Source organism: Mesoplodon densirostris, chromosome 9, assembly GCF_025265405.1.
Source record: "Mesoplodon densirostris isolate mMesDen1 chromosome 9, mMesDen1 primary haplotype, whole genome shotgun sequence".
NCBI lineage: Eukaryota > Metazoa > Chordata > Mammalia > Artiodactyla > Ziphiidae > Mesoplodon > Mesoplodon densirostris.
This window is the reverse complement of record NC_082669.1, coordinates 7,963,822-7,990,294: the sequence shown is the minus strand read 5'-3', so window position 1 is coordinate 7,990,294 and position 26,473 is coordinate 7,963,822. Positions and strand designations below refer to the sequence as shown.

General features: G+C 42.0%; 1 protein-coding gene across 1 annotated transcript in view; it reads left to right on the top strand.

The window, feature by feature from the left end:
• The window catches only part of VWC2 (von Willebrand factor C domain containing 2), a 121,728-nt gene extending 95,721 nt beyond the window's left edge, over positions 1-26,007 (top strand). Inside the window, exon 3 of the mRNA XM_060108683.1 lies at positions 25,856-26,007. Within this exon, the coding sequence (XP_059964666.1) occupies positions 25,856-26,007 (152 nt within the window). The remainder of the gene's footprint in view (positions 1-25,855) is intronic.
• The last annotated feature ends 466 nt before the right edge of the window (positions 26,008-26,473 follow it).

Here is a 26,473-nt window from a genome sequence, read left to right as displayed (position 1 = left end):
ATTGCTTACATCAGTGTTTTATAGTTTTCTGAGTACAGGTCTTTTGCCTCCTTAGGTAGGTTTATTCCTAGGTATTCTATTCTTTTTGTTGCGATGGTAAATGGGATTGTTTCCTTAATTTCTCTTTTTGATCTTCTGTTGTTAGTGTATAGGAATGCACGGGATTTCTGTGCATTAATTTTGTATCCTGCAACCTTACCAAATGCATTGATTAGTTCTAGTAGTCTTCTGGTGGCATCTTTAGGATTTTCTATGTATAGTATCATGTCATCTGCAAACAGTGACAGTTTTACTACTTTTCCAATTTGTATTGCTTTTATTTCTTTTTCTTCTCTGATTGCTGTGGTTAGGACTTCCAATACTATGTTGAATAATAGTGGCAAGAGTGCACATCCTTGTCTTGTTCCTGATCTTAGAGGAAACACTTTCAGTTTTTCACCATTGAGAATGATGTTTGCTGTGGGTTTGTCATACACGGCTTTTATTATGTTGAGGTAGGTTCCCTCTGTGCACACTTTCTGGAGAGTTTTTATCATAACTGGGTGTTGAATTTTGCCAAAAGCTTTTTCTGCATCTATTGAGATGATCATTTGGTTTTAATTTGTTAATATGTTGTATCACATTGGTTGTTTTGTGTATATTGAAGAAACCTTGCATCCCTGGTATAAATCCCACTTGATCCTTTTAATGTATTGTTGGATGCTCTTTGCTAGTATTTTGTTAAGGCTTTTTATATCTATGTTCATCCATGATATTGGTGTATATTTTTCTTTTTTTGCAATATCTTTGTCTGGTTTTGGTATCAGGGAGATGGTGACTTATAGAACGGGTGTGGGGGTGTTTCTCCCTCTACAATTTTTGGAAGAATTTGAGAAGGGTATGTGTTAACTCTTCTCTAAATGTTTGATAGAATTTACCCGTGAAGCCATCTGGTCCTGGACTTTTGTTTGTTGGAAGATATTTAAAGACATTTTCAATTTCATTACCTGTAGTTGGTCTGTTTATATTTTCTAATTCTTCCTGGTTCAATCTTGGAAGGTTGTACTTTTCTTAGAATTTGTCCTTTTCTTCGAGGTTGTCCATTTTATTAGCATATCATTGCTTGTATGATCTCTTATGATCTTTTGTACTTCTGCATTGTCAGTTGTAATCTCTCCTTTTTCATTTCCAGTATAATTGATTTGAGTCCTCTCCCTTTTTTTCTTGATGAGTCTGGATAAAGGTTCATCAATTTTTTTATCTTCTCAAAGAACCAGCTTTTAGTTTTATTGATCTTTGCTATTGTTTTCTTTGTTTCTATTTCATTCATTTCTTCTCTGATCTTTATGATTTCTTTCCTTCTACTAATTTTGGGTTTTCTTTGCTCTTCTTTTCCTAGTTGCTTTAGATGTAAGATAGATTGTTTATTTGATATTTTTCTTGTTTCTTAAGGTGAGCTTGAATTGCTATGAACTTCCCTCTTAGAACTGCTTTTGCTGCATCCCATAGGTTTTGGATCATCGTGTTTTCATTCTCATTTGTTTCTAGGTAATTTTTGATTTCCTCTTTGATTTCTTCAGTGATCTCTTGGTTATCTAGCAGTGCACTGTTTAGCCTCCATGTATTTGTATTTTTTACTGTTTCTCTCCTGTAAAGTGATTTCTAATCTCATAGCATTGTAGGTGGCGAAGATGTTTGATACAATTACAATTTTCTTAAATCTTCCAAGGTTTGATTTGTGACCCAAAATGTGATCTACTCTGGAGAACGTTCTGTGTGCAACGGAGAAGAAAGTATATTCTTCTGCTTTTGGGGGAATGTCCTAAAAGTACCAATTAATTCTATCTGGTCTATTGGGTCATTTAAAGCTTGCATTTCCTTATTTACTTTCTCTCTGAATTATCTGTCTATTGGTGTAAGTGGCGTGTTAAAGTCCCCCACTATTATTGTGTTACTGTCAATTTCTCCTTTTATGGCTGTTAGCATTTGCCTTATGTATTGAGGTGCTCCTATATTGGATGCATAAATATTTGTTACTATTATGTTTTCTTCTTAGATTGATCCCTTGATCATTATGTTCTGTCCTTTCCTATCTCTTGTAACAGTCTTTATTTTAAAGTCTATTTTATCTGATATGAGTACTGCTACTCCAGCTTTCTTGTGATTTCCATTTGCATGGAATATCTTTTTCCATCCCCTCACTTTCAGTCTGTATGTGTCCCTAGGTCTGAAATGGGTTTCTTGTAGACAGCATATAGAAGGGTCTTGTTTTTGTATCCATTCAGCCAGTGTTTGTCTTTATGTTGGAGCACTTAATCCATTTACTTACATTCAAGGTGATTATCAATATATATGTTCCTATTACCATTTTCTTAATTGATTTGGGTTTGTTTTTGTGGGTCTTTTTCTTCTCCTCTTGTATTTCTTGCCTAGAGAAGTTCCTTTAGCATTTGTTGTGGAGCTGGTTTGGTGGTGCTGAATTCTTTTAGCTTTTGCTTGTCTGTAAAGCTTTTGATTTATCCATCAATTCTGAATGAGATCCTTGCTGAGTAGAATACTCTTCATTATATGTTTTTTCCTTTCATCACTTTAAGTATGTCCTGCCACTCCCTTCTGGCTTGCAGAGATTCTGTTGAAGAATCAGCTGTTCACCTTCTGGGGAGTCCCTTGTGTGTTATTTGTTGCTTTTCCCTTGCTGCTTTTAATATTTTTCTTTGTATTTTATGTTTGCTAGTTTGATTTTTATGTGTCTTGACATGTTTCTCTTTGGATTTATCCTGTATGGGACTCTCTGGCTTCGTGGACTTGATTGACTATTTCCTTTCCCATATTAGGGAAGTTTTCAGCTAAAATCTCTTCAAATATTTTCTCAGTCCCTTTCTTTTGCTCTTCTTCTTCTGGGACCCCTATAATTCGAATGTTGGTGCATTTAATGTTGTCCCAGAGGTCTCTGAGACTGTCCTCAATTGTTTTCATTCTTTTTTCTTTATTCTGCTCTGCAGCAGTTGCTTCCACCATTTCCAGTGGTTACTTCCACCATTCTATCTTCCAGGTCACTTATCCATTCTTCTGCCTCAGTCATTCTGCTATTGATTCTTTCTAGAGTGTTTTAAATTTCAGTTATTGTGTTGTTCATCACTGTTTGTTTGCTCTTTAGTTCTTCTAGTTCCTTGTTAAATGTCTCTTGTAGTTTCTCCATCCTGTTTCCAAGATTTTGGATCATCTTTATTATCATTACTCTGAATTCTTTTTCAGGTAGGTTGCCTATTGTGTCTTCATTTATATGGTGTTGTAGGTTTTTACCTTGCTCCTTTATCTGTAATGTATTTTTTTATCATTTCATTATTTTTTGATGGGTGAGGCTCTATTCCTCTCTTACGGGTTGTTTGGCCTGAGGTATCCAGCACTGGAGTTTTCAGGCGGTTGGAGAGAGCCAGGTCTTGGTGCTGAGATGAGGACCTCCAGGAGTCCTCATTCCGATTAATATTCCCTGGGGTTTGAAGTTCTCTGTTAATCTAGCAGTTTGGACTCAGAACTCCCACTACATGAGCTTGGGCTGGACCTCTGGCCTGGGAACCAAGATCCCACAAGCCGTGTGGTGTGGGAAAAAAAGGAAAAAAAAAAAAGAGAAAGAAAAAGAAAAAAAGGAGTGGTACAATAAGAAAGAATAATACACAAAATAAAATTAGAAAGATAAAAAATATATTAGCAAAAATAAAAATACAATTGAAACAACTGCAACACCGTAAAATAAAACCACAGCAGAGAAAGAAAAACGGGGGGGGGGGGGGAACAAACCAAAAGAAGAGAACAATAACAAAGTATAAAGAGTAAAATAAAATTAGAAAAATAAAAGATTTATTAGAAAAAATAAAAATATAAATGAATCAACAACAATGAATCCACTAAGGAAAACAGAACCCCAATGTAAAAGATGAAAAAATATAATAAAGCCTTGGCTATGGCGGCAGAGTTTAGGCGGAGGTGGAACTTAGGCAGGGGTTGGGGTTTTGGGTGGGGCAGGATCTAGGCAGGTGGTGGTGCGACATTTGAGTGTGGGGTGAGGCCTAGTCTCAGAACCCATGCAGCTGCAGCCGGAAAAGGCCCTGAGGGCGGGGCCTAAGCAGGGCGTTGTTCAAGCATGGGGCGGGGCCTCTACTTAGGACCTGTGTGGAAGGGGAGTGGCAGGACATGGAAGGAGGGCCTCTGGAGTGTGGAGTTACAGAGTTTGGAGGTGGGGCCCTGAGTGAGGGTGTGTGGGTGGGGTTTAGGCCCAGCGTGTTGGAGGGGTCCTCTGAGTGTAGAGGTGGGGCTCTGGGTTGGGGGGGTTGGGGTGGGGCTTGGGCTCTGCCTGGCAGGAGGGAGGCTCCGAGGGCAGAGTATTAAGCTCGGGAGCCCGGTAGGTTCCCTGGTGCCTAAGTGGACAGGGAAAGCGCTGGCCCCGTTCCCTGCCATTCCTTCGCTCCCCTCCCCCACCATCTCCCCCAGGGTCTCCCCCATCACTGCTGGACCCCTTACCATGGGTGGTCCCGCTGGGTGTAGGAACTCATCCCCTCCCCCAGCCACCCCTCAGGGGTGCCAGTCCCTGAGGTCTGGCTTTCGCTTTTGCTCCCCCTTCCCTCCCTCCCTCTCCTTCAGGATCCGCATGGTGGGAGGGGCCTTCGGTGGGGAAAGGATCAGGCCTGGGATCTCCGCAGGCTCCTGGGGGTCCACCTGGGCAGGGGAAACCTGGCCACGCTCCCTTTTGATCCTCTGCCCTCCCAATGGTCCCCCAATTTCCCCCTTCGGGTGTGAGATCCCTTCCCCTCCCCCAGCCACCCCTCAGGGGTGCCAGTGTTCTCCCACCTCCACTTCTCCTCTCCCTTCGCTCCCCCCACGCTCCACATCCTACCCAGTCGCTTGGGGTTCCTTCCTTCCCCTTAGGTGTCCACGGTCCCCCACGGGTGCCTGGTAGGTGCCCTAGTTGTGCGGAGACGCAAATCCCACATCCTCCTCGTATGCAATCTTGACTCCGCCCCCAAGTCCTTGATTTTAACTGAACTGAGTTTAGTGCCTCCTCATTTAAGAGGACAACTCTCATTAGATTTTGTGGAACAGCTTTCCTTTTAGTTAAGAGCTTTTCTGCCTTTGCAGTGTTTTACTAAGAGTGTCTGCTAAATGTCATCAAATGACTTCATATGATAAAGGATTTGCTTTTATAGGTATTAGTATAAAACATGTTGATAAGTTTTCTAATGTTGAACCATACTTGCATTTCTCAGTGCATCATTACTATCTTTATTAGACTTTGGAATTTAAGTTTTTCTGGCTTCATGATATTACTGGGGGGCTTTATTTTATCCTATGACAGAATAGTTTAAATAGCTCTAGGGTTAAAGGTTACATTAAAATCAACCATCGGTTTACCTGGCATTGGCATCTTTTTTGAATAGTAGACTTTTTATCCAGCTTTCCTATGGTAATTGATCCATTCAAATGTTTCAACCTTTCTTGTCTCCTTTTCCGTTCCTTGGGGCTGAGGCCTTGCTCGGAAGTACCCATTCCTGGTCCTGGTTCTTTTGGGCCCTGGGACCCAGTTTTGTTTCACATGAGTGCAGTTGTCCTGAGGCCTTAGGAGCAACTGGCCCAGGAGGTGAAGGTACATGAGCTTGAGGAGAGGAGAGTCCAGTTTGGCCCCAGCTCTCCAAGTCTTTTTCTCTTTTTGTTTTACTAGTTCACATCTTTGGAGTGTTGCCTGCCTACATAGCAACTCCATCCCATCTGACAATACAGCTTGTCCTACTTGAGACATTCACAAGGCCAGAGCAGAAATTATAGTTGGGGTAACAGGAAATCTGGAATAATGGTGAATTATTAGAGTGTTTAAAAAATAAAGAGCTCATTTGTCCCCACCCCTATCGTACCTCTATGTTCCTTTGTCTTCTTCTGTTATGGCTTTAGTTGTGTGGGTTGTCCTGGGAAATAATTAGGAAGCTAATTAGTTATGTAATTACAAGATATGTGTGATGAGACCCACAAAATGTGTCCCATAGTTTTATTGGGGAGGAAGAAAATGTCCTCTAAGTTCTTCTGGCTGGTCCAAGAGTAAAATGGACATGAGACAGATTAACTGGAGAAAACAAAAAAAATTTAATAATATGTATACATGGGAGAGACCCAGGAAAACTGAGTAACTTGCTAAAATGGTCAAAGCCCTCATCTTAAATACCGTCTTCAGCTAAAGATGAAAGAGGACGTTGGGAGTAGTGGCTTGGAAATTCAAAGGGGGTGAAGGCCATTCACATGGAGATGGAAAAGCAAATGTTGGTAAACAAATATTTGCTGGGACAGTGGGACACAGAGTGGACTTTGGCCTCTGAGCTGTGCCAGTTCCCCCCCACCCCCACCCCTCACCCCAATTCTTTGCAGACATCCCTCCCTGCTGATAACTCTGTTCCAAGGACAGTCCCTTTATCTCAGATCTTTAGGCAGCTAAGGGGGAGGTAAAAAGAAAGACCTTCTGGGCTTCCCTGGTGGCGCAGTGGTTGAGAATCTGCCTGCCAATGCAGGGGACACAGTTTCGAGCCCTAGTCTGGGAAGATCCCACATGCCGTGGAGCAACTAAGCCCTTGCGCCACAACTACTGAGCCTGCGTGCCACAACTACTGAGCCTGCGCTCTAGAGCCCACGAGCCACAACTACTGAAGTCCACGTGCCTAGAACCCATGCTCCGCAACAAGAGAAGCCATGACAATGAGAAGCCCACACACCACAACAAAGAGCAGCCCCTGCTCGCTGCAACTAGAGAAAGCCCACGCGCAGCAACAAAGACCAACGCAGCCAAAATTAAATTAATTAATTAATTAACTAATAAGAAAAAATGTAAGACGTTCTGTGTCTTCAAAATAATCAGCCTAAATTAATCCTCATGCCAAAGAGACATATTTGGGGGTGGCGCATGTGCAAATTGTTCTGCTCTACAGTTTCTTCAAGACATTCTTATTGTCTGCATCTGTCATGCTTTGCCTGTGTCCTTGAAACGTACCACCATGATACTGTTCTAGGACGTATCAATTTTCCCTAAATGTCTTTGGTTAGATTTCTATTAGCATGACCATAAATAAGCTTGTGAAGGGAAATTTCTCCTTTTTTAATAATGATTGAAATTGTTTTTATATAATAATAATGTTAACTGAAATAATTAGTAATTTATTTTTGTATTATTAAACAGATATATATCTGGAGTTGAATTTACAGATATATTTAGAAAGGATGAACAAATACTAAAAAGTTTTTATTATTTGGTATACTCTGCAACTGATTAAGTTTTTCTATTCTTTGTTGAAATTTGTCTTAAAAATAAATTGTATTTTTGCATCATTTTATGTGCCTGAGAGAAAAGGAAAACAGCCCCTAGGTAAGCGTCCAAGCACCATCTGCCTGCTTAACTGCTACTCACAGGTTATTTTTCTGTTTTAGAAATTATTTAACATGGAGAATGAGTGTATATAAATATTTAAGAGTGGATTTACATATGCCATAGAACTGGAGAACAAACTGGTGATGCAATCAATATTTGTTCTATTCTTTTATTGATTGAACAGAAAACAAAACTAAGGGAAGTGACCCACCCTTACAGAGAAGTTGTCCAAAGTTGGCAAGTAGAAGTAGGATAGATTTCTGGAATGTCCCATTTGTTCTGTAGAGCCTGGCTTCATTCCCCACCCCCTGCCACCCAGCCTTAAAACATTTACACGTATATTATGGCAATAAAAATATTAGAGAACAACACGCTACTATTTCCTACCAATAAACCATCCACTGTCTTCATTTTTGTGTTCTCTTCTAGTCTCTTTCCCCATACATCCTGCAATTTAGAGTGTCATTATAATAGTTTGGATACAACTGTGCAAGCTGTGTAGGGAAAGGAGTGGAGAGGGACAGGGGAGGGAGGGAGAGACGGGACAGGTGTTGGAACACAGCGTTGTGTCGATTCCTGGCAAGCTTGTAGCTTCCGCACCCCCAGACTGCAGTTGAAGAGATTAAGGTGGAACCCTGAAGCCATGAGATCAGAATTGTCTCATTCCAGAAACACAGACAAAAAATTATTAAAAGGAATCTGATTCTCTACTTTAATTCCTAAAAGGGAATTAAGGCAATTTATAAGCTTCATCTACATCTCTTTCCTGTCTGAATTTTCCTCCCCCTTACCTGCTCAGAAGCAGCAAGCCACCCCAAGGCAAGGCTCAGTCCTCTCAACACGCCTTCAAGTGTTTTATGTCACCCCCTCACTGCCCCCCCCCCGACCTTGTAACCTGGACTTTGTCTCCCTCCTTGTGCTAGTCTGGGCCCTCTGAGTCAGAGATGCCAAGACAGGATTAGACAGGCAAGAGATTTTCAAAAAGAAACATCTTTGAGGAAATGAAGAGGGAGGCCAGGGAGGTGTCTGACCTTGAGGAGAGAGCAAAGAATGGCAAGTCAGGTGATCCGTACCCTCAAGCAGAAACCTGGTCCAGGGAGACTCCTCCCAGATCAGAGGCTGGACATCAAAGCAAGGCCCTGCCATGGAGAAGCAGCTCAGGCAGATGGATGCATGACCAGTGCCCTAGGGATCCAAAAAGAGAAACTCATGTGCAAAAATAAATGTACTGAAAGAAATGTACTGAAAGAAAGAGGAGACAAATTTGGAATAAAAGGTAATTTAGATTCTCAAAATAAACGTTGAAAAGAATGATCAATCTATGAAATTAGATTTAAAGTAATTCAGGGAGATAAGGAAAGCTGATGAGAAAACTAATATTTTATTTTCCAGTGTTTAAAAATTGCACTGGAGAAGTGAATTGAGTTAGCTCAGAGGTGTGCACATGGCAAATGGTGTAAAGATGGAAAGGAAAACGTTGACAGACAAGTCAGGAAGAGCATGAAATCTCACTTCCTAAATGAGATGTCAGAACAGTGAACAGATTGAACACAAATTAACAACCAAAAAAAATGTTCTTAGTTAAAGAGACTCTTGAGTCTGTGAATAGAAATGCCTCACGAAGCATCAGTGAAAAGCAGTGAAAAGAGTCCAGTATGGAGAAATAAAGTAGTTCATGTTTGAATTTCTGGAGTAAAGAAAGAAAGAGTCCAACAAAGAAGATTAAGTCTTACTGGCCTTGGATCTGTCCTGTGCAGAGGAGAGAACAGTGGCCAGCAATCCCCCGGAACCTGATGGTGAGAAAAGCACTGTGATGCTGTAGGGGTTAGGACAGCCAGCTCTCAGGAGACAGGTGAACTGCAGACAGAATTGTTAAGCAAAAGGAAATCAGAACTTGGAGGTTTGGAACATTCTCAGCCTATCCAGTGTTTCAGAAAATTAGAAATCTTGTTCTAAAGAGAAAACTAGGGTTGCAGCTGAAAAACTCTTTGATAAAGTGATCCTGGTGAGCTGTGGATTTAATCAGCCTTCTCAGCAGAAGCCGGGAATGGAGATGGGATTATACCAGCAGGAACATGGCCAGTTCGAACTAAAGGGACACAGAGAGCAGAATGAAGGAAGGGATTCTACACAATAAACCATCGAGCTAGTCAGCTGTGAATGTGTACTATCCTTCAAGGAACTCATTGTCTTAAATATTTCCATTTCTAAACAAGGATAAAACTAAATCAAGCAAAGATTCCAAAGGAGAGAAAAACAAAAAGTCCAGAAATAACACAGAAGTTAGTAGCTAGTAAAACAAATAGAAAAATAATGAGTTAGAAAATTTTAAAAAATAGAATTGATAAAACCAAAAACTATCTTTGACCAAATCAACAAAATTATGACTGCTAACAAGTCAAATAAAGAAAAAGATGAAAAGCACTGATTTTATAAAACTAGGGAAAATAAAGAGAAGATACTAGCTGTGGAGCTGAATTTAAAGGTATAGGAGAATACTTTGTGCAACTGGAACTTTTATTAAGAAAAGAGGAAACTCTCAATGAAGCAGACTCTTTTTTTTTTATTATTAGTTTCTGCTTTATAACAAAGTGAATCAGTCATACATATACATCTGTTCCCACATCCCTTCCCTCTTGCATCTCCCTCCCTCCCACCCTCCCAATCCCACCCTTCCAGGCGGTCACAAAGCACCGAGCAGATCTCCCTGTGCTCTGCGGCTGCTTCCCACTAGCTATCTACCTTACGTTTGGTAGTGTATATATGTCCATGCCGCTCTTTCGCTTTGTCACAGCTTACCCTTCCCCTTCCCCATATCCTCAAGTCCATTCTCAAGTAGGTCTGTGTCTTTATTCCCGTTTTACCCCTAGGTTCTTCATGACATTTTTTTTAATTCCATATATATGTGTTAGCATACGGTATTTGTCTTTCTCTTTCTGACTTACTTCACTCTGTATGACAGACTCTAGGTCTATCCACCTCATTACAAATAGCTCAGTTTCGTTTCTTTTTATGGCTGAGTAATATTCCATTGTATATATGTGCCACATCTTCTTTATCCGTTCATCCGATGATGGACACTTAGGTTGTTTCCAGCTCCGGGCTATTGTGAATAGAGCTGCAATGAACATTTTGGTACATGTCTCTTTTTGAATTATGGTTTTCTCAGGGTATATGCCTAGTAGTGGGATTGCTGGGTCATATGGTAGCTCTATTTTTAGTTTTTAAGGAGCCTCCATACTGTTCTCCATAGTGGCTGTATCAATTCACATTCCCACCAGCAGTGCAAGAGTGTTCCCTTTTCTCCACACCCTCTCCAGCATTTATTGTTTCTAGATTTCTTGATGATGGCCATTCTGACTGGTGTGAGATGATATCTCATTGTAGTTTTGATTTGCATTTCTCTAATGATTAATGATGTTGAGCATTCTTTCATGTGTTTGTTGGCAGTCTGTATATCTTCTTTGGAGAAATGCCTATTTAATTCTTCTGCCCATTTTTGGATTGGGTTGTTTGTTTTTTTGTTATTGAGCTGCATGAGCTGCTTGTAAATTTTGGAGATTAATCCTTTGTCAGTTGCTTCATTTGCAAATATTTTCTCCCATTCTGAGGGTTGTCTTTTGGTCTTGTTTATGGTTTCCTTGGCTGTGCAAAAGCTTTGAAGTTTCAGTAGGTACCATTTGTTTATTTTTGTTTTTATTTCCATTTCTCTAGGAGGTGGGTCAAAAAGGATCTTGCTGTGATTTATGTCATAGAGTGTTCTGCCTATGTTTTCCTCTAAGAGTTTGATAGTTACTGGACTTACATTTAGGCCTTTAATCCATTTTGAGCTTATTTTTGTGTATGGTGTTAGGGAATGATCTAATCTCATACTTTTACATGTCCCTGTCCAGTTTTCCCAGCACCACTTATTGAAGAGGCTGTCCTTTCTCCACTGTACACTCCTGCCTCCTTTATCAAAGATAAGTTGACCATATGTGCGTGGGTTTATCTCTGGGCTTTCTATCCTGTTCCATTGATCTATCTTTCTGTTTTTGTGCCAGTACCACACTGTCTTGGTTACTGTAGCTTTGTAGTATAGTCTGAAGTCAGGGAGCCTGATTCCTCCAGCTCCGTTTTTCGTTCTCAAGATTGCTTTGGCTATTCGGGGTCTTTTGTTTTTCAAAAAAATTTTGAAATTTTTTGTTCTAGTTCTGTGAAAAATGCCAGTGGTAGTTTGATAGGGATTGCATTGAATCTGTAGATTGCTTTGGGTAGTAGAGTCATTTTCACAATATTGATTCTTCCAATCCAGGAGCATGGTATATCTCTCCATCTATTTGTATCATCTTTAATTTCTTTCATCAGTGTCTTATAATTTTCTGCATACAGGTCTTTTGTCTCCTTAGGTAGGTTTATTCCTAGATATTTTATTCTTTTTGTTGCAATGGTAAATGGGAGTGTTTTCTTGATTTCACTTTCAGATTTTTCATCATTAGTGTACAGGAATGCCAGAGATTTCTGTGCATTAATTTTGTATCCTGCTACTTTACCAAATTCATTGATTAGCTCTAGTAGTTTTCTGGTATCATCTTTCGGATTCTCTATGTATAGTATCATGTCATCAAGCAGACTATTTCTGGGTCTACTGAAAATGTCTCATAATTTTCTGTCCTGTGTGCTGTAGGTTTTGTCTTCCCATGGAATCGAATTAGATAAAATCATCGAACAACCTTCCTGCTAAGGGCAAGTTTCTCTTACTTGAGCAGCCTGGGCTTCATGCCCAGGAGGTCACTTCTGTTCCCAAGTCTGCAGCTCCTTCCAAAGTCACGTGTTGGCAGCTCCGGGGTGGACTTGATGAAACTGTAACTGGCAGTTCCACTTCCTGGGTCTTCTTTCACTTTCCTTTTTCTATCTGAGAGCCAGCTGTGAAATGCCTTCCAGACCATCACTAGATCTCCTTTCTTCTCTTTCCTCCTTAGGTTGAATCCTGGCTCATGTGATATAACAGGCAATGCTTGGTTTACTTTTCCTAATTTGTTCACAATAACTTAGTGTTGATCCATGTTGTCAGCTCTGCAGCTGTGGTTTAGACACTCACTGATTTCCCAAATCCAGTTCTTGTTCAGATATCAATTTATATGTTGAAGAAGGTTAAGAAAACTGTGGTTTCAATACATTTTATTCTATTATGAGTATAGATTCTGTTCTAATTCATAACATTATTCCTGATTGCAAAGCTTACCATTCAGAATTGATGAGACCCTCTCGGCCTTTGTACAAGCCCGATATGAGGGGGGAGGGGGGTCCAACCAATCCAGGAGCCATCTCGGGCGTGACTCAGAAGCTCACCCTAGTGCCTGGATGGCCGGGATGTGCGGACAGGCCAGCTATGTTGCTGTCCACACACCGAATTGCAAGGGAGACCAGATGTCCATGGCCCGTGTACCTTTTGTTGCTGCTGATGCATCATGGTGGGCTGTTCCCTCATTTCTGATCTCACAACGTTCACTTCATATTCACTGCTGACCTTGTGTATGTTTCAGGTGACTTTTTAGATACATCAACTGAAAAAAATGCACAACCTAAAAGTTGGAATTATGCTTTATTTGGCAGACTTTCCCAGGACTTCAAGCCTGGAAGGTAGTAGCATCTCAGATAGCTCTGAAGGATGGCTCTGAAGAGGTAAGGGGGGAAGCCAAAAATAGGGATCTTTGCAACAAAGACCAGGCAGTTGGAACATCAAAAGATTACTATTTAAAGAAAACCAGCTATCTCAGGTGAAGGAATTTAGTGTTTTTCTATGTATGGGAAGATGCAAGAATCTGGGCTCACTGAAATCATTCCTTTGATACACACCTTGACTACCTAGGGCCAGTATCCTGTTTTTCTCCATCCTGAATTCCCCTCAGGGTGCATAGTCTGGGGTGGCCACAGTGGCTGATAGCTTGGTGGTCCCAACATTCATTGTTTACTGGAAGGGCAGGTGACATTTTTTGGTCCACAGATATATTAATGGAATTTGGGAAAAGGCTATTTCCTGGAGCTGCCATTTCTTCCATTTTTTCAGGATGCTACTTAGGCTTCTATTTTGAAGGTTAAATTTGATGACGTGCTGTAGTATTGAATAAAGCTAGGTCTAACTACCAGGGTAAGGTGATGAATCATTTAAACAGTCTGGCAACAGCGCCAGTGTTTCCCCACATAGGTGAATGTTTGTGCCTTGTGTGCAGGGATCAGAGGGAAGCACAGACTGCAGAAGAAGGCGGAAGATGCTCGCAGAATCTGGGAGCTCGGGCATTACACTGGCCCTTGAAGGAGGAGGTCCCAGGAGCTGAAACCTAGAGCCATCAAAGGGGAGGAAACCAGGAGGCAGCTGCAGGGTGGTAGCCTGGATGGAATATGGGGACACACACGGGCATCCTGTGGACACTGCTTTCACCCTGAGAATGAGCAGTGTGTCCCAGGAGCTCCAAGGCTCCCACACCGGCTTTCCATGGTGACCACTAAAACTGTATTGGGAGAAATGGTCTAAATTGGAAATAAATGAAAAACTTGATTTACATGTTTTAAAAATATTCCATTTGAATTCAACAAGCCTTAGTAGGCCTTTGGCAACAGCAAATGGGTGCCCTGTGGTCGTCATTCACACTTGCAACTTTGAAACAGGCGGGCCAGCTGGCATGTTAGATTGTACCAGAAACGCTTGAGAGACAAATCCATGCTTTGCAAAAGAAAGTCTAATGTACAATCTCAATTCTAATCTCTTGATACTTCTAGGTTTCAGCTTTCCCATCTCTGTGTTGAGGGAGTCTGAATTAAAGATCTCCAAGGTCTAATATCTGTAGTGCGAACATTCTCCACATCAATTTTCCCACCCCGCATCTCCTGTAGGAACAAAGGGAGGATAAGCAAAGCAAAGCAAGACTCTGAGTTCCTAGCAATAAAGAACCACATACATTTACGCTGTACATATAATTATCCTAATAATTGTTGGTCAGATGTACTTGCTATAAACTGTGAAACTGAATCCTGATACAAATTATATTTTTACATAAATGGATAGACAACACATGCAAAATTGTGTTTAGTTTGCTAAGGATAGAACCAGCAGGAAGACAAAAGAGCCTGTTCAAATACAGGGATGCATAGAATCATCCAGGAAAGGAATGAATATAGGAGATTGCTAAAGTCCATAACCTGCTATCTGACTTTTTATAGATCAGTAAATCCATAGCATCTTTGAGTCACCATCCCTACTTGCCTAAACAGTGAAAACATCTGACCAGTTTTTACAGGTTAACATCCTATCTTACAGGGCTACTTAGCATCTTCTCCTTTCTCACTTGGGAATTGTTAGTGTCAACTGAAAAAAAAATGCACAACCTAAAAATTGAGAATTCTGCTTTATTTGGCAGACAAAACTGAGGACTTAAGCCCAGACAGGCTCTCAGATAGCTCTGAGGGACTGCTATGAAGAGGTAAGGGTGGGCCATGATATAGAGGGGTTTTTGCAACAAAGACAAGGTAGTGGGAACATCAAAAGATTACTGTTAATTAAAGAAAACCAGGCATCTCAAGTTAAGGAATTTAGCGCTTTTCTACATATGGGAAGATGCAAGAGTCTGGGCTCACTGAAATCATGACTTTGATGTGCACCTCAGTTACCTGGGGCCAGTATCCTGTGCTTTCTCATCCTGAGGCTCCTCAGGGTGCACCGCTGGGCTGGGCTGCAGTGGCTGACGGCTGGATTGAGGGCATCCTGCTTCTATCCTGAGTTCCATCAGGGCTCACCGTCAGGGCAGCTGTAATGTGATGGCTTGATGGCTGCAACATCCTTTGTTTACTGATGTCACAGTGACATTTTTCATTCACACCATGATAGAGTGTGTGGAAAAACTCTCCCATTGAGATCAACTCTAAGGTTTGGATAAAATATACATGCATTAAAAAAAATGGTTTGAAGATATCAGAGTGCAAAGGACTTGGAGGTCTAGCTGTCAGAGAAAACGCAGGCTCACTGAGCTAAGCTCCATACTCACCTCCCCAGTGTTTGCTCAGGGCATTTGCAGGATCTAGAGCAGGGACAGATGTCCTGTGGAAAGCCATAGCCCAGGGTGGCAGCTTCTGGCTGAGCTGGGAGGTGGAAGTTGGTGTTGGGGCCACCATAGCGTCTGGGAACTGACAGGGGGACAGCATTTGAGAAGAGGAGGGAACCACAAAGAAGTGAGGCCAAAAGTCTTCATGTAATTTTCCTTCAAGGCATTTGCAGACTGCAAAGCTGCAATGTGTCAGGCAAGAGAAGCAGAACCCGAGCAGAAAGCAGCAGCTGGGTGGCTGGAGCTTGCAGAGACCTGCCAGGACTACAGTGCTCAAGGAAGCGTGTGGAGGGGCCCCAGCAAACAGCAGGAGTTTTCAACCAAGACTTCAAGAAAGGCTGTGCCCTAGGAGTGAGGGGAGACTGGAAAAGACCAACCCGAAAAAAGCCTCAAATCCATTCACGGCCAGATCACTGTAGCCCTCCTGTACTCTGTCAGCAAAAGGCTCTATCCAGGGCCTGTCCAATGTCGCTTTCACAGTATCTGTTATTTAATTCAAAATTGCCAGGCAAGCCAAGAAATACCAAATGACCCCAAACCAAGAGAAAAGCAAAATAGGAAATGACAGACTCACGGGTTATCAAGATATGTTGACTATTTCAGAAGGTTTTTTTAAGTAACAGATAACATGCACAAGAAGACAGAAGAAAAGTTGGAGAATTTCACTGAGAACTGGGCTATACTGAAAAAGCTGAAACTGGAAAATGCAATAACAACTTAAGAATTCAGTAGATGGTTTGCTAAAAAGACAAGGCACAGCAGAAGCGGGTATCACTGATCTAGAAGATAAATGCTGGGCTTCTGGCTGCCTGGGTCTCCCTCGCTCACCTGCCGTCCTGCTGTGCTGGGCTCTTCCTCAGTGCTTAGTCCCTGATGGGGGAGGAGGAGGTGCCCCCAAACACCCACTTAGGCCTTTCTTCATTAACGCCCTGTCTTCTTGTGACTCACCATTCCATGTAAAAATCTAAAGCATGTTGGCAATTTACCCTTCTGTGTAGCCATGGCAGTTTTATTTTCATTGTGTCAATTCATTATTTAATTCTAAAACTGTAACTCAGTTGTGCATGCCCTGAGTTCCAGCTCTGTGCTGCGTGCAGCACTAGGCGCTGTGATGACCCTCCCTCCTCCCTGGGGGGGAGACCCTGAGGGCCCCTGAGGGTGGCACTGTGACAGGCAGCTCTGCCAGAGACCCAGGAGCACCCAGGAGGGATGCTTAATTACAGATGTCCCCGCAGGTTCAGGCTTGGTTTGGAATTTGTGAGCCTCAGCCCAATTTATTGTCAGGTCAGTGGACACATGATATCATGGGCTGGATTGTGCTGGTGTCAACTGAAAAAAAAAAAAAAGCACAACCTAAAAGTTGAGAGTTATGTTTTATTTGGAGGACACCACTGAGAACTTAAGCCCGGGACGCAGCCTCTAGGGTTGCTCTGAGGGACTGCTCCAAAGAGGTAAGGGGGAGTCAGGATGTATAGGGTTTTTTGCAAAAAGGACCAGGTAGTTGGAATATCAGAAGATTACTGTTAATTAAAGAAAACCAGGCATCTCAAGTTAAGGAATTTAGCGCTTTTCTATGCATCTATGGGAAGATGCACGAGTCTGGGCTCACTGAAATCGTCCCTTTGATGGGTACCTCAGCTACCTGGGGCCAGTGTCCTGTGCTTTCTCATCCTGAGTCCCCTCAGGGCGCACTACTGGGGGGTGGGCTGCAGTGGCTGACTGCTAGATGGCAGGCATCCTGTTTCCATCCTGAGTCCCCTCAGGGCTCACCATCTTGGAGGCTGTAATGTGATGGCTTGATGGCTGCAACATCCTTTGTGTACTGATATGGCAGCAACATTTTTTCACTCACACTGGTAACTAGGGCAAAACTGGGGGCTTGACACAGACTCTGCATTTCGGGAGACTGGATGTGGGGCTCCTATGGGGATGAGAGACCTCCTTGGTGTTGAGTCCCCCACCAGCACCTCGGGTCCTGGGCTGGGCCTGATACAAGCTATTCTGACACTGCGAGTCAGTCACTGTGCAGGTGATGTGAAGGAGGTGGGGACTCCTTGCTCTGAAGTCAGAGCAGCACAGAAAAGTTCATCTATATATATATATAGATGACTTCATTAGTAAGTAGGGGAATTTGCCCTTTATTTGCCACTGAATAATTATAGTGACCAGACTGCTTTTGTACATCAGGATTCTCTTCAGTAATTTATATTTTAGCTCATCAAGTTATCATATGTGTTTTTTTTTTCAAGTTTCATAGCGGTTCTTGGACTTCAAGTCTATAAATTTAAAGTAAGTGTTTCATGAAAATGAAAATACAACTACCACACATCAAAACTTACGAGACCACAGCTAAAGTAGAACTGAAAGAGAAATTTATGGAACTAAATGCTTACATTAGAAAAGAGGAAAATTCTCGAATCAATAATGTAAATCACCAACTCAAGAAACTAGAAAAAGAAAATCACGGGCTTCCCTGGTGGCACAGTGGTTAAGAATCCGCCTACCAGTGCAGGGGACAGGAGTTCAAGCCCTGGTCCGGGAAGATCCCACATGCCATGGAGCAACTAAACCTGTGCGCCACAGCTACTGAGCCTGTGCTCTAGAGCACGCACGCTGCAACTACTGAGCCCACACACTGCAGCTATTGAAGCCCACGCACCTAGAGCCCGTGCTCCACAACAAGAGAAGCCACCATGTTGAGAAGCACATGAATTGCAACCAATAGTAGCCCTTGCTCACCGCAGCTAGAGAAAGCCTATGCGCAGCAACAAAGACCAAGGTAGCCAAAATTAATTAAATAAATAAACAAACAAGCAAATAAATAAATAAATTTATTTAAAAAAGAAAAAGAAAAGCAAACAAACTGAAAGTAATAGAAAGAATAAAATAGTAATGATAAAAACAAAACAAGTCAATAAAACTGCAAACAAATTCAGTTGTGAAAATTAATGAAATAAAAAGCTGTTTTTTTTAAAGATCAACAAAACTGATAAACCCTTAATACAACACAGGAAAAAAAAATAGAGAAGATGCAAATTACTAATATTAAGAATAAAACAGGAGATGTCATTACAGATCCCACAGAAATTAAAAGGATAATAAAAGAATACTAACAGTTCTACACACATAAATTTAACAATTTAGAGGATATGAACCAACTCCTTGAAAAATATGAGCTGCCTCAACTTACCCAATATGAGACAGATAATCTGTATGAAAGCTACTAAGGAAATTGAATTCATAATTTTAAAAGTCCCCTCAAAACTCCAGGTCCTGATGTTTTTACTGGAGAAAAATACCAGACATTTAAAGAACTAATATCACTTCTATAAAATCTTCCAGCAAGAGAAGAGGAAGAAATACTTCCCAACCCATTCTATGAAGTCAGTATCATCCTGATACCAAAACTAAATGAAAGACAATATTTTTAAAAGTACAAACCAATACCTTTAATAAATAAACAGCATTTCTTAACATTTCTTATTAGCAAATGAAATACATCAATATGTAAAAAGAATTTTATGTTATGACCACAAGGGATTTTTTTTTTCCAGGAATGCAAAGTTGGCTCAAAACTCAATCAATCAATAGGGTTTCCAGTCACCTCTCCATCCTAAAAACAAGTAAAAAGCTCAACAAATGGAAAAATCAGTAACACTTCTTAGATCCATCAGAGAAGTAAGGTCACAAAGCAAACTGAATCTCCCTAAACTTTGGAGAGACGTAGAGACAGATGTAGAGAATCAAACCTACCAGAGCAGAGACCTCCATGCGAATCAGCACCGGGGCAGGAAAACCTAACCTGTACGCGACGAATTGCTGAGAGTCAAAACCCCCGGGGGCCCCAGACATGGAGAGTCCTCACAGTTACGTGAACTTTGACATCTTTTGACAGAAGAAGGGGGTACGTATCCTTTTTGAAATATTTCAGAACTTTCTGTTCTTTTAAAAAAGTTCTGACCTCAGGAAAAACTTGACCAGAGCCTAACCTGTTGAGGTTTTATCAAAGTGCAATTGAAGTGGGGAAGGGAAATATCCAACTCCAGCCCCCGGAGCCATCCGTACAACCAAGGAGGAAGGTTGGGGGCTAAGAAACACTTGTGAAGCTCACAGTCCAGAAGCAAATACGAAAAGATTAAGATCTAATTATGGGACTGAGAACCCTCCCATCACCTTGCTGTCAGGGTTACTAAAGTTCTATTTAGAGTAGTTCCTCTTCCCCAGTGCATCATGGGTGAACATTCAAAACGAAATTAATAAGGTACACTAAGAGGCAAAAAACAAACAAACGGTTTGAAGAGATCAGAACCAGAGTCAGATAGGACATGTTGGAATTATCAAACCAGAATTTTAATATAATTATGATTGAGAATGCAAATAAACTGACTGCTGATAGGAATGTAAATTTCAGAGTTACTCTGGTCAACAGTTTGGCAGTTTCTCATAAAACTGAACCTACAACTGCTGTAGGCTCCAGTAATTGCACTCCTGGGCTCTCATCTCAGAAAAAATGAAGATTATGTTCACACAAAACACATACGTGACAGTTTATAGCAGCTTTATCCTTGATAGCCAAAAAACTGGGAAAAAATCCACAATGTTCATCAGTAGGTGCATGGATAAAGTGGGGTCCATCCATAGCATGGAAACATCTTCTCTGTAAAAGGAATGAGCCATTGGTGCTTTCGCCAACTTGGCAAGGTCTCAAGGGTATTATGCTGAGTTTAAAAAGCCAACCTCAGAAGTCACTTACTGTTCCATTCCACATATATAACATTCTTTTAATGACAAAACTATAGATATGAAAAGGATAGTGATTTCCAGGGTTAGGGTTGGGGGGGGTGGGGAGGGTGATAATAGTGACTCTAAAAGGAGGCATGAGGGTGATCTTGGTGGTGATGGAGCGGTTCTGGATCTTGGTCTGGTGATGGTCACACAAAACTATGCATATGATAAAATGACACAGGTGTGCACACACCCACTGTACCTGTCAGTTCCTCCCACTGGTTTTGTGCTATAACTATGTAAGATGTAACTTGGGAAAACTGAGTGAAAGGCACATGGGTTCTCCCTGTAGTACCATTTCCTGGTTTGACTGGAATCTATAACTTCAAAATAAAAAATTTTTAATGTAATATGGTTCATAGGAAAATAATTTGTGTGTATGTGTGTGTGTATACACACACATATTCAGAGGGAGTTGGGTACAAGAGTCTCATAATTTGGTTAATTTATAGGAACATTGCTTTTAAGATGGAATATTTAGAAATTTTCAGTAATTGGAATCTGTTATATAAATATCAATAGGTTGTACAAATTATATTTTAGTGAAGTGTTCATAATTTACCAAACACTTTTATGTGGTTTTGATTTAAAAAGAATTTACAGAGTACAGGAGTAGTAACCCTGTTGAACTATATCATAAGTAAATATTTGAAGCAGGAAAAAATAGCAACAGTGCCTATAATTCTAAAAGTCATGTGATTAACCCTCTACTCAGACTAAAATCATTTTAGATGAAGAAAACTTATTTTTCTCCTTTTTTTAAATTGCAGTATAGTTGGTTTACAGTGTTGTGTTAGTTTCAGGTGTACAGCACAGTGATTCAGTTATATATCTATGAAGAAAGCTTATTTTGTAAATTCTTCAAGGGTCGACACTTGTACCGCCTAACTCTGTGTCACTGATACGACCACACAGAGAAAAGAGTTAAGTGGCTTTTGAATAAAACGCACGAATTTGGAACACAGTTCCCTCTCCCCTCCTGTCAGTCTTGCCACGTCAGACAAAAGTGTCCCCACATGGTGTCCAAACCTACACAGACAATTCTATGAGGGGTTAGGAAAGGGGTTATAACATAATCCAGATGCAACAACGGTCAGAAATTTACAAATTATGTCATAGTAAAATCTTTTATCAGGAATAATTACTCTTTTTTTAATCACAGGCCTGGGAGACAAATACCTGACAGTCCAGATGCTTGTAGCACCTTCGAACTGAGTTTAGTCCGAAGTTCAGACTCAGTGAAGACCCAGAATCAGGGTTTCTTCTCACTATTCATTAAGCAGTAATAAGGAGATGACTTTATATATAAGTATTTTGAAAGCTTATGAAACAAACACTTTCTTATATGAGACAAAGTGTAAATTGTTGCTTTCTCTCTCTAGGATTAGGTGTTTAAATTACCTTTTTGAACACTTGGTGTTTTTGTTGGATTTTGCTTTTCTTCGTGAATACACATTTTACTAATACACTACCAGCACTTTCTTGTGAGCCTCACTTTACCATATCTCTTCCTTGACTGAAGCAAAAGATAATAAATGCTCTCAGCATTTAAGCATTTCCTATACACGGCAGGGGGTGGGTGGTGTGGGAGGCCGGTTTCCAAATGTCCACTGACCTTGCTTGTGACGGGGACACAGGGGCGCTGCCTGACACGAGCCCTGTGTATGGATGTGGAGTGACCCCCTGGGACAAATTTTAAGTGAAAAAAGCCAAGTACGTGGAGTTAGGAGTATGCTACCTTTTATGAAAGAAAGACGAATAAATAATAATTTGCTTATTCTTTTAAAGAAAGTTACACTAGGGGATACATTAGAGCTAGTGAAGCTGGTCATCGTGGTGGCTGGGTGGGAGAGCACAGCTGGGCAAACGAGGCTCACGCTATACGCCACTGTTCATACAGCCACGTGGAGAGAAGAGCTGGGTGACTTTTGAACAAAGAGCACCAACTCTAAGAACTAAGAAAATCTTCCTGTTAGTTAGGAATAGCACTTACGGTGTCTTTTTTTTTTTTTTGCGGTACGTGGGCCTCTCACTGTTGTGGCCTCTCCCGTTGTGGAGCACAGGCTCCGGACACGCAGGCTCAGCGGCCATGGCTCATGGGCCCAGCCACTCTGCGGCACGTGGGATCTTCCCGGACCGGGGCACGAACCCATGTCCCCTGCATTGGCAGGCGAACTCTCAACCACTGTGCCACCAGGGAAGCCCCATGGTGTCATTTTAAAACTCTTTTACATAACTGTGAGAGAGAGAAAATAGGTGAATATGCTAGTGATTTTAATAAACAAGAGTCTCAGTGGAAGACGAGGTACATAATTTAAAATCTAAGTAAAGTTAAGCAAAGAGTTAATAGGATCAATTACATAAATAAATATGTTCCATTTGAAGTGTTTCATTGTAAGAGAAAAGATGTACACATGTAAAATCTAGGAAGAAAGAACTATGAATCCTAATAATGTCAACTCACAATTTAAAACCTGTGTGTGTGTGTGTGTGTGTGTCCCCACCTGTGCCCACTGAGAGGGGCTGGACTCAGTGACACCCCAGTAATAATGAGCATTTGCAATAATCAGGCCTTGGATCCTCCATATTCCTCTCCACCAAAGGAATCTGGGCCCCTCGAAGAAAAGGCTGATTTCAGATGTGGGCAAAGTGAGCTGAAAATGCGTTGTTGGCACAGATGTGGCGGAGGCTGGTAGCAGCTGAGGGAGTGCGTCTGAAGGACACGGGAGTTGCCTAAAGCTGGGGCCACTCAAAAGCCGAATTGGGACAATTTGAATATAAAAAAGTATAAAGACTGCAGTGGTTGCAAATCATTGAAAAAGAAAGATCCAAAGTCCTACAGTGATATAGAAAATAGACACAAGTTAATACTAATAAAAACTCATTAGAAGTGACTACTACAATGACATAGATTAATTCAGGCAAGAGGGATAGGAACTGTTGGATAACTTGAGGGCAGAGGTGTACTATCTATTCTAGTTTAATCCTCAGGACCCCGGTGATGTATGGCATTCCCATTCTGCCGATGAGGCCATTAAGGCTCAGAACAATGAAATCCCTTAGTCCAAGATCTCATAACTAGTAAGTAGTGGTACCAGATTTTGAATCCAGATTTTTCTGAAGAGGAGACAGGTAACTCTCCGTGAATATCTGTATCTAAAGGTACAGGTTTTCTGGGCAATTATGGAGTACCCTCTATGTGCAAAGCACACTGATAGATATTAGGGCAAATTAGAAGGCGATTGGACCCTCAAATTAAACTCTGAAAAAGAGACGAAAAGAAACAAAGAAAAAAGCACACCAAAGAGACCTGGTGTCAAATGTCAAAGTCAGGGCATCCCAGGAGCCGAGTGGGACCAGTGCTCACAGGGTGGGGTCCCACCTGGAGCTGCTGCTGTGGCCCTTTGGCCTCTGACCTCACAGAGCCGAGGACACGGTCCAAGGCCGAGGAACAGGAGGTGGGCTGGGTGGGGGGTTTGGAGATCAGGGACCTCCTGTTGGCCTACAGGTGGGGAGGGTCTGGAGTTCAAGTATCTTGATTCACCAAAGCTGATGCAGGAGTGACTTTACCACCAGCACAGCCATCATGTGAGACCGAAGAGGCAGTGGTTCCAGGCGTGTGAGCGTGGAGTGTCAGCAACCTGCAGAGACCGCTGCCCTCTGGAAACCCAGGAGCAGTGCTCGAGAGAAAACCGGGTTGGATCTGTGTTTGGGGTCCTCCTCAGCTGGATGACTGTTAATGCTTCGAGGTCGTGGGGAGACAGGTGGGGGTCAGGGGAGGAATCTAGGGCGGGTCTGAGTGGAGGGGCCCGAGGAAAGCGGAGTTCCTGGTGGGAGGAGGGGCGGTACCCGGGGGTGAGGTCTCCAGGGCCACCTTCAGGAGCCCTGATCCTCGCCACTTGGCTGACACAGAAGACAAAGCCACTGAAGCATGAGTTACTCTGCTTAGAATTATTCTGACTAGAATTACAAAAAAAAGCTAGTTTTTATCCTAGAGTTTTGGTGGATTCATTTATTTTTTTAAATTTTGTAGATGAACATTTTTCATCTCTTTGATGACTTGATACAGTGTCGTTGGACGTGCTTTGGTGTGAGCACGTTATCAAAGGCTGTAGAAGCAAAGGAAGGGAGGATGAGTGTGAGAGCCCTGTGGTCAAGGCTGCAGTAAGGACCGATGATGTCTCTGTTTCAGAGAAAGGTTTGGAAGCTGAGCAGTTGGTCCCATATGACTGAGTGGTATGAACTGTTAACACAGAGACCATTTGTTTCAACCAAAACAACTCACACTGGAAATCTCCCTGATAACCATTTCTTCGTGTCCTGGATTTTACATGGAATAAGATGCACACATGGCACCTTTGTTGGTGGAGAAGCTGGTAGGTGATGTTGATCAAGAATCGAGGGGTCTTCAGTTCTCAAGGAAGACTGTGGACAATGTACCCCTGGTTCATGCTGAGACAGTGCCTCTCAAAGTGTGGCCCCAGGCCAGCACCAGCATCACCTGGGCACTTGTTATCCAAGCAGCTTCCCTGGTCACAGCCCAAAACTGAGTCAGAAGTGCTAGGGGGTGGGACCACTAACCGGTGTTTCTAGAGCCGTCCAGGTGGTTGTTCCATAAACTGACCTTTGAAACCTGATCTAAAAGGTGTGGTAACACTGGACTGATGTCACTTCAAGCAGTTTGCTCGTTTCTGCTCTCTCCTGATAAGCCTGGTTCTCTGAAAGTCCCCGTTAATCAAGTTTTTCTATGACTACTTGGAATTAATTGAATCAAACGATTGCAGATCCAGCCCATGTAGAAGGCCCCCAAATTGAAAATCACAGTCGGTGAAAAACACAGGATTGTCATTCATAAAAATTTTATTTTTTTAAATTTCTTTTAAACTTTTTATTTTATATTTGAGTATAGCCAGTTAACAATGTTGTGACTAAAAAAAAAATTAAGCAGGGCTTCCCTGGTGGCGCAGTGGTTGAGAGTCCGGCTGCTGATGCAGGGACACGGGTTCGTGCCCTGGTCCGGGAAGATCCCACATGCCGCGGAGCGGCTGGGCCCGTGAGCCATGGCCGCTGAGCCTGCGCATCCGGAGCCTGTGCTCCGCAACAGGAGAGGCCACAGAGAGGTACGTGAGGGGCCCGCGTACCACACACACACAAAAAAAAAAGCAAAAAAAGAAAGCAATGTTGTGATAGTTTCAGATGCACAGCAAAGTGACTCAGCCATACATATACATGTATCCATTCTCCAAATTCCCCTCCCATCCAGGCTGCCAGATAACATTGAGCAGAGTTCCCTGTGCTCTACAGTAGGTCCTTGGTGGTTATCCATTTTAAATACAGCAGTGTGGACATGTCCATTGATTCCAAACCCCCTGAATATCCCTTCCCCCTCTGGTAACCTAAGTTCATTCTCTAAGTCTGTGACTCTGTTTCTGTTTTGTAAATAAGTTCATTTGTGTCATTTTAAATAGCATGGCTTTCATTTCAGGAAAAAAGTGGGAACACTTCATAGTCCTGAAATGGTAACTTTTTCACTGTCCTTCCTGAAAGGGAGTGGATAAAACATGCAGGGTAAAGCTAACTCCCTAATTAAGTGCAACCTGTTTCTTCTTTCCAGGCCCAAATTGCTTTGCCGAGACCGCTGTCATCCCCGCTGGGAGGGAAGTGAAGACGGACGAGTGCACCGTCTGCCACTGCACCTACGAGGAGGGCACCTGGAGGATTGAGAGGCAGGCCATGTGCACCAGGCACGAGTGCCGTCAGATGTAGGGCCGGCCGCACGGACCACAGATGTTTTCTAGGATCCTTTCCCGATCCATCTGAACGTTCTGGATGCCTCTGGGAAATATCGACCGAAAGGAGCAGACTTTTGATGAGGAATCGTGGAAAACTGTTGGTACTTTTTCTTTTCTTGGTCACAACAACTGCAGGAGAAGGAAATGGACATATTTCAAAACATCGACAAGAACTTTGGGCAAAAAAGTCCACTTCTAAATAAATGTGCTATTTTCACAGTAAGTACACTAAAGTACACTATTATATATGAAATGTATTTCTATAATCCCTCTATTAGAGAGCTTCTATAAATGTTTTCTATAGATACAGATTAAAAATGCTGTGTTGTCAACTGTCCTCACTGCGTACCTGCATTTCTTCTGCATTTCTGATTCCATCACATGAGATGATTTGTGGTCGCTGATTCTCCTACGAATCTTGGAATAGTGCACCAATTAAT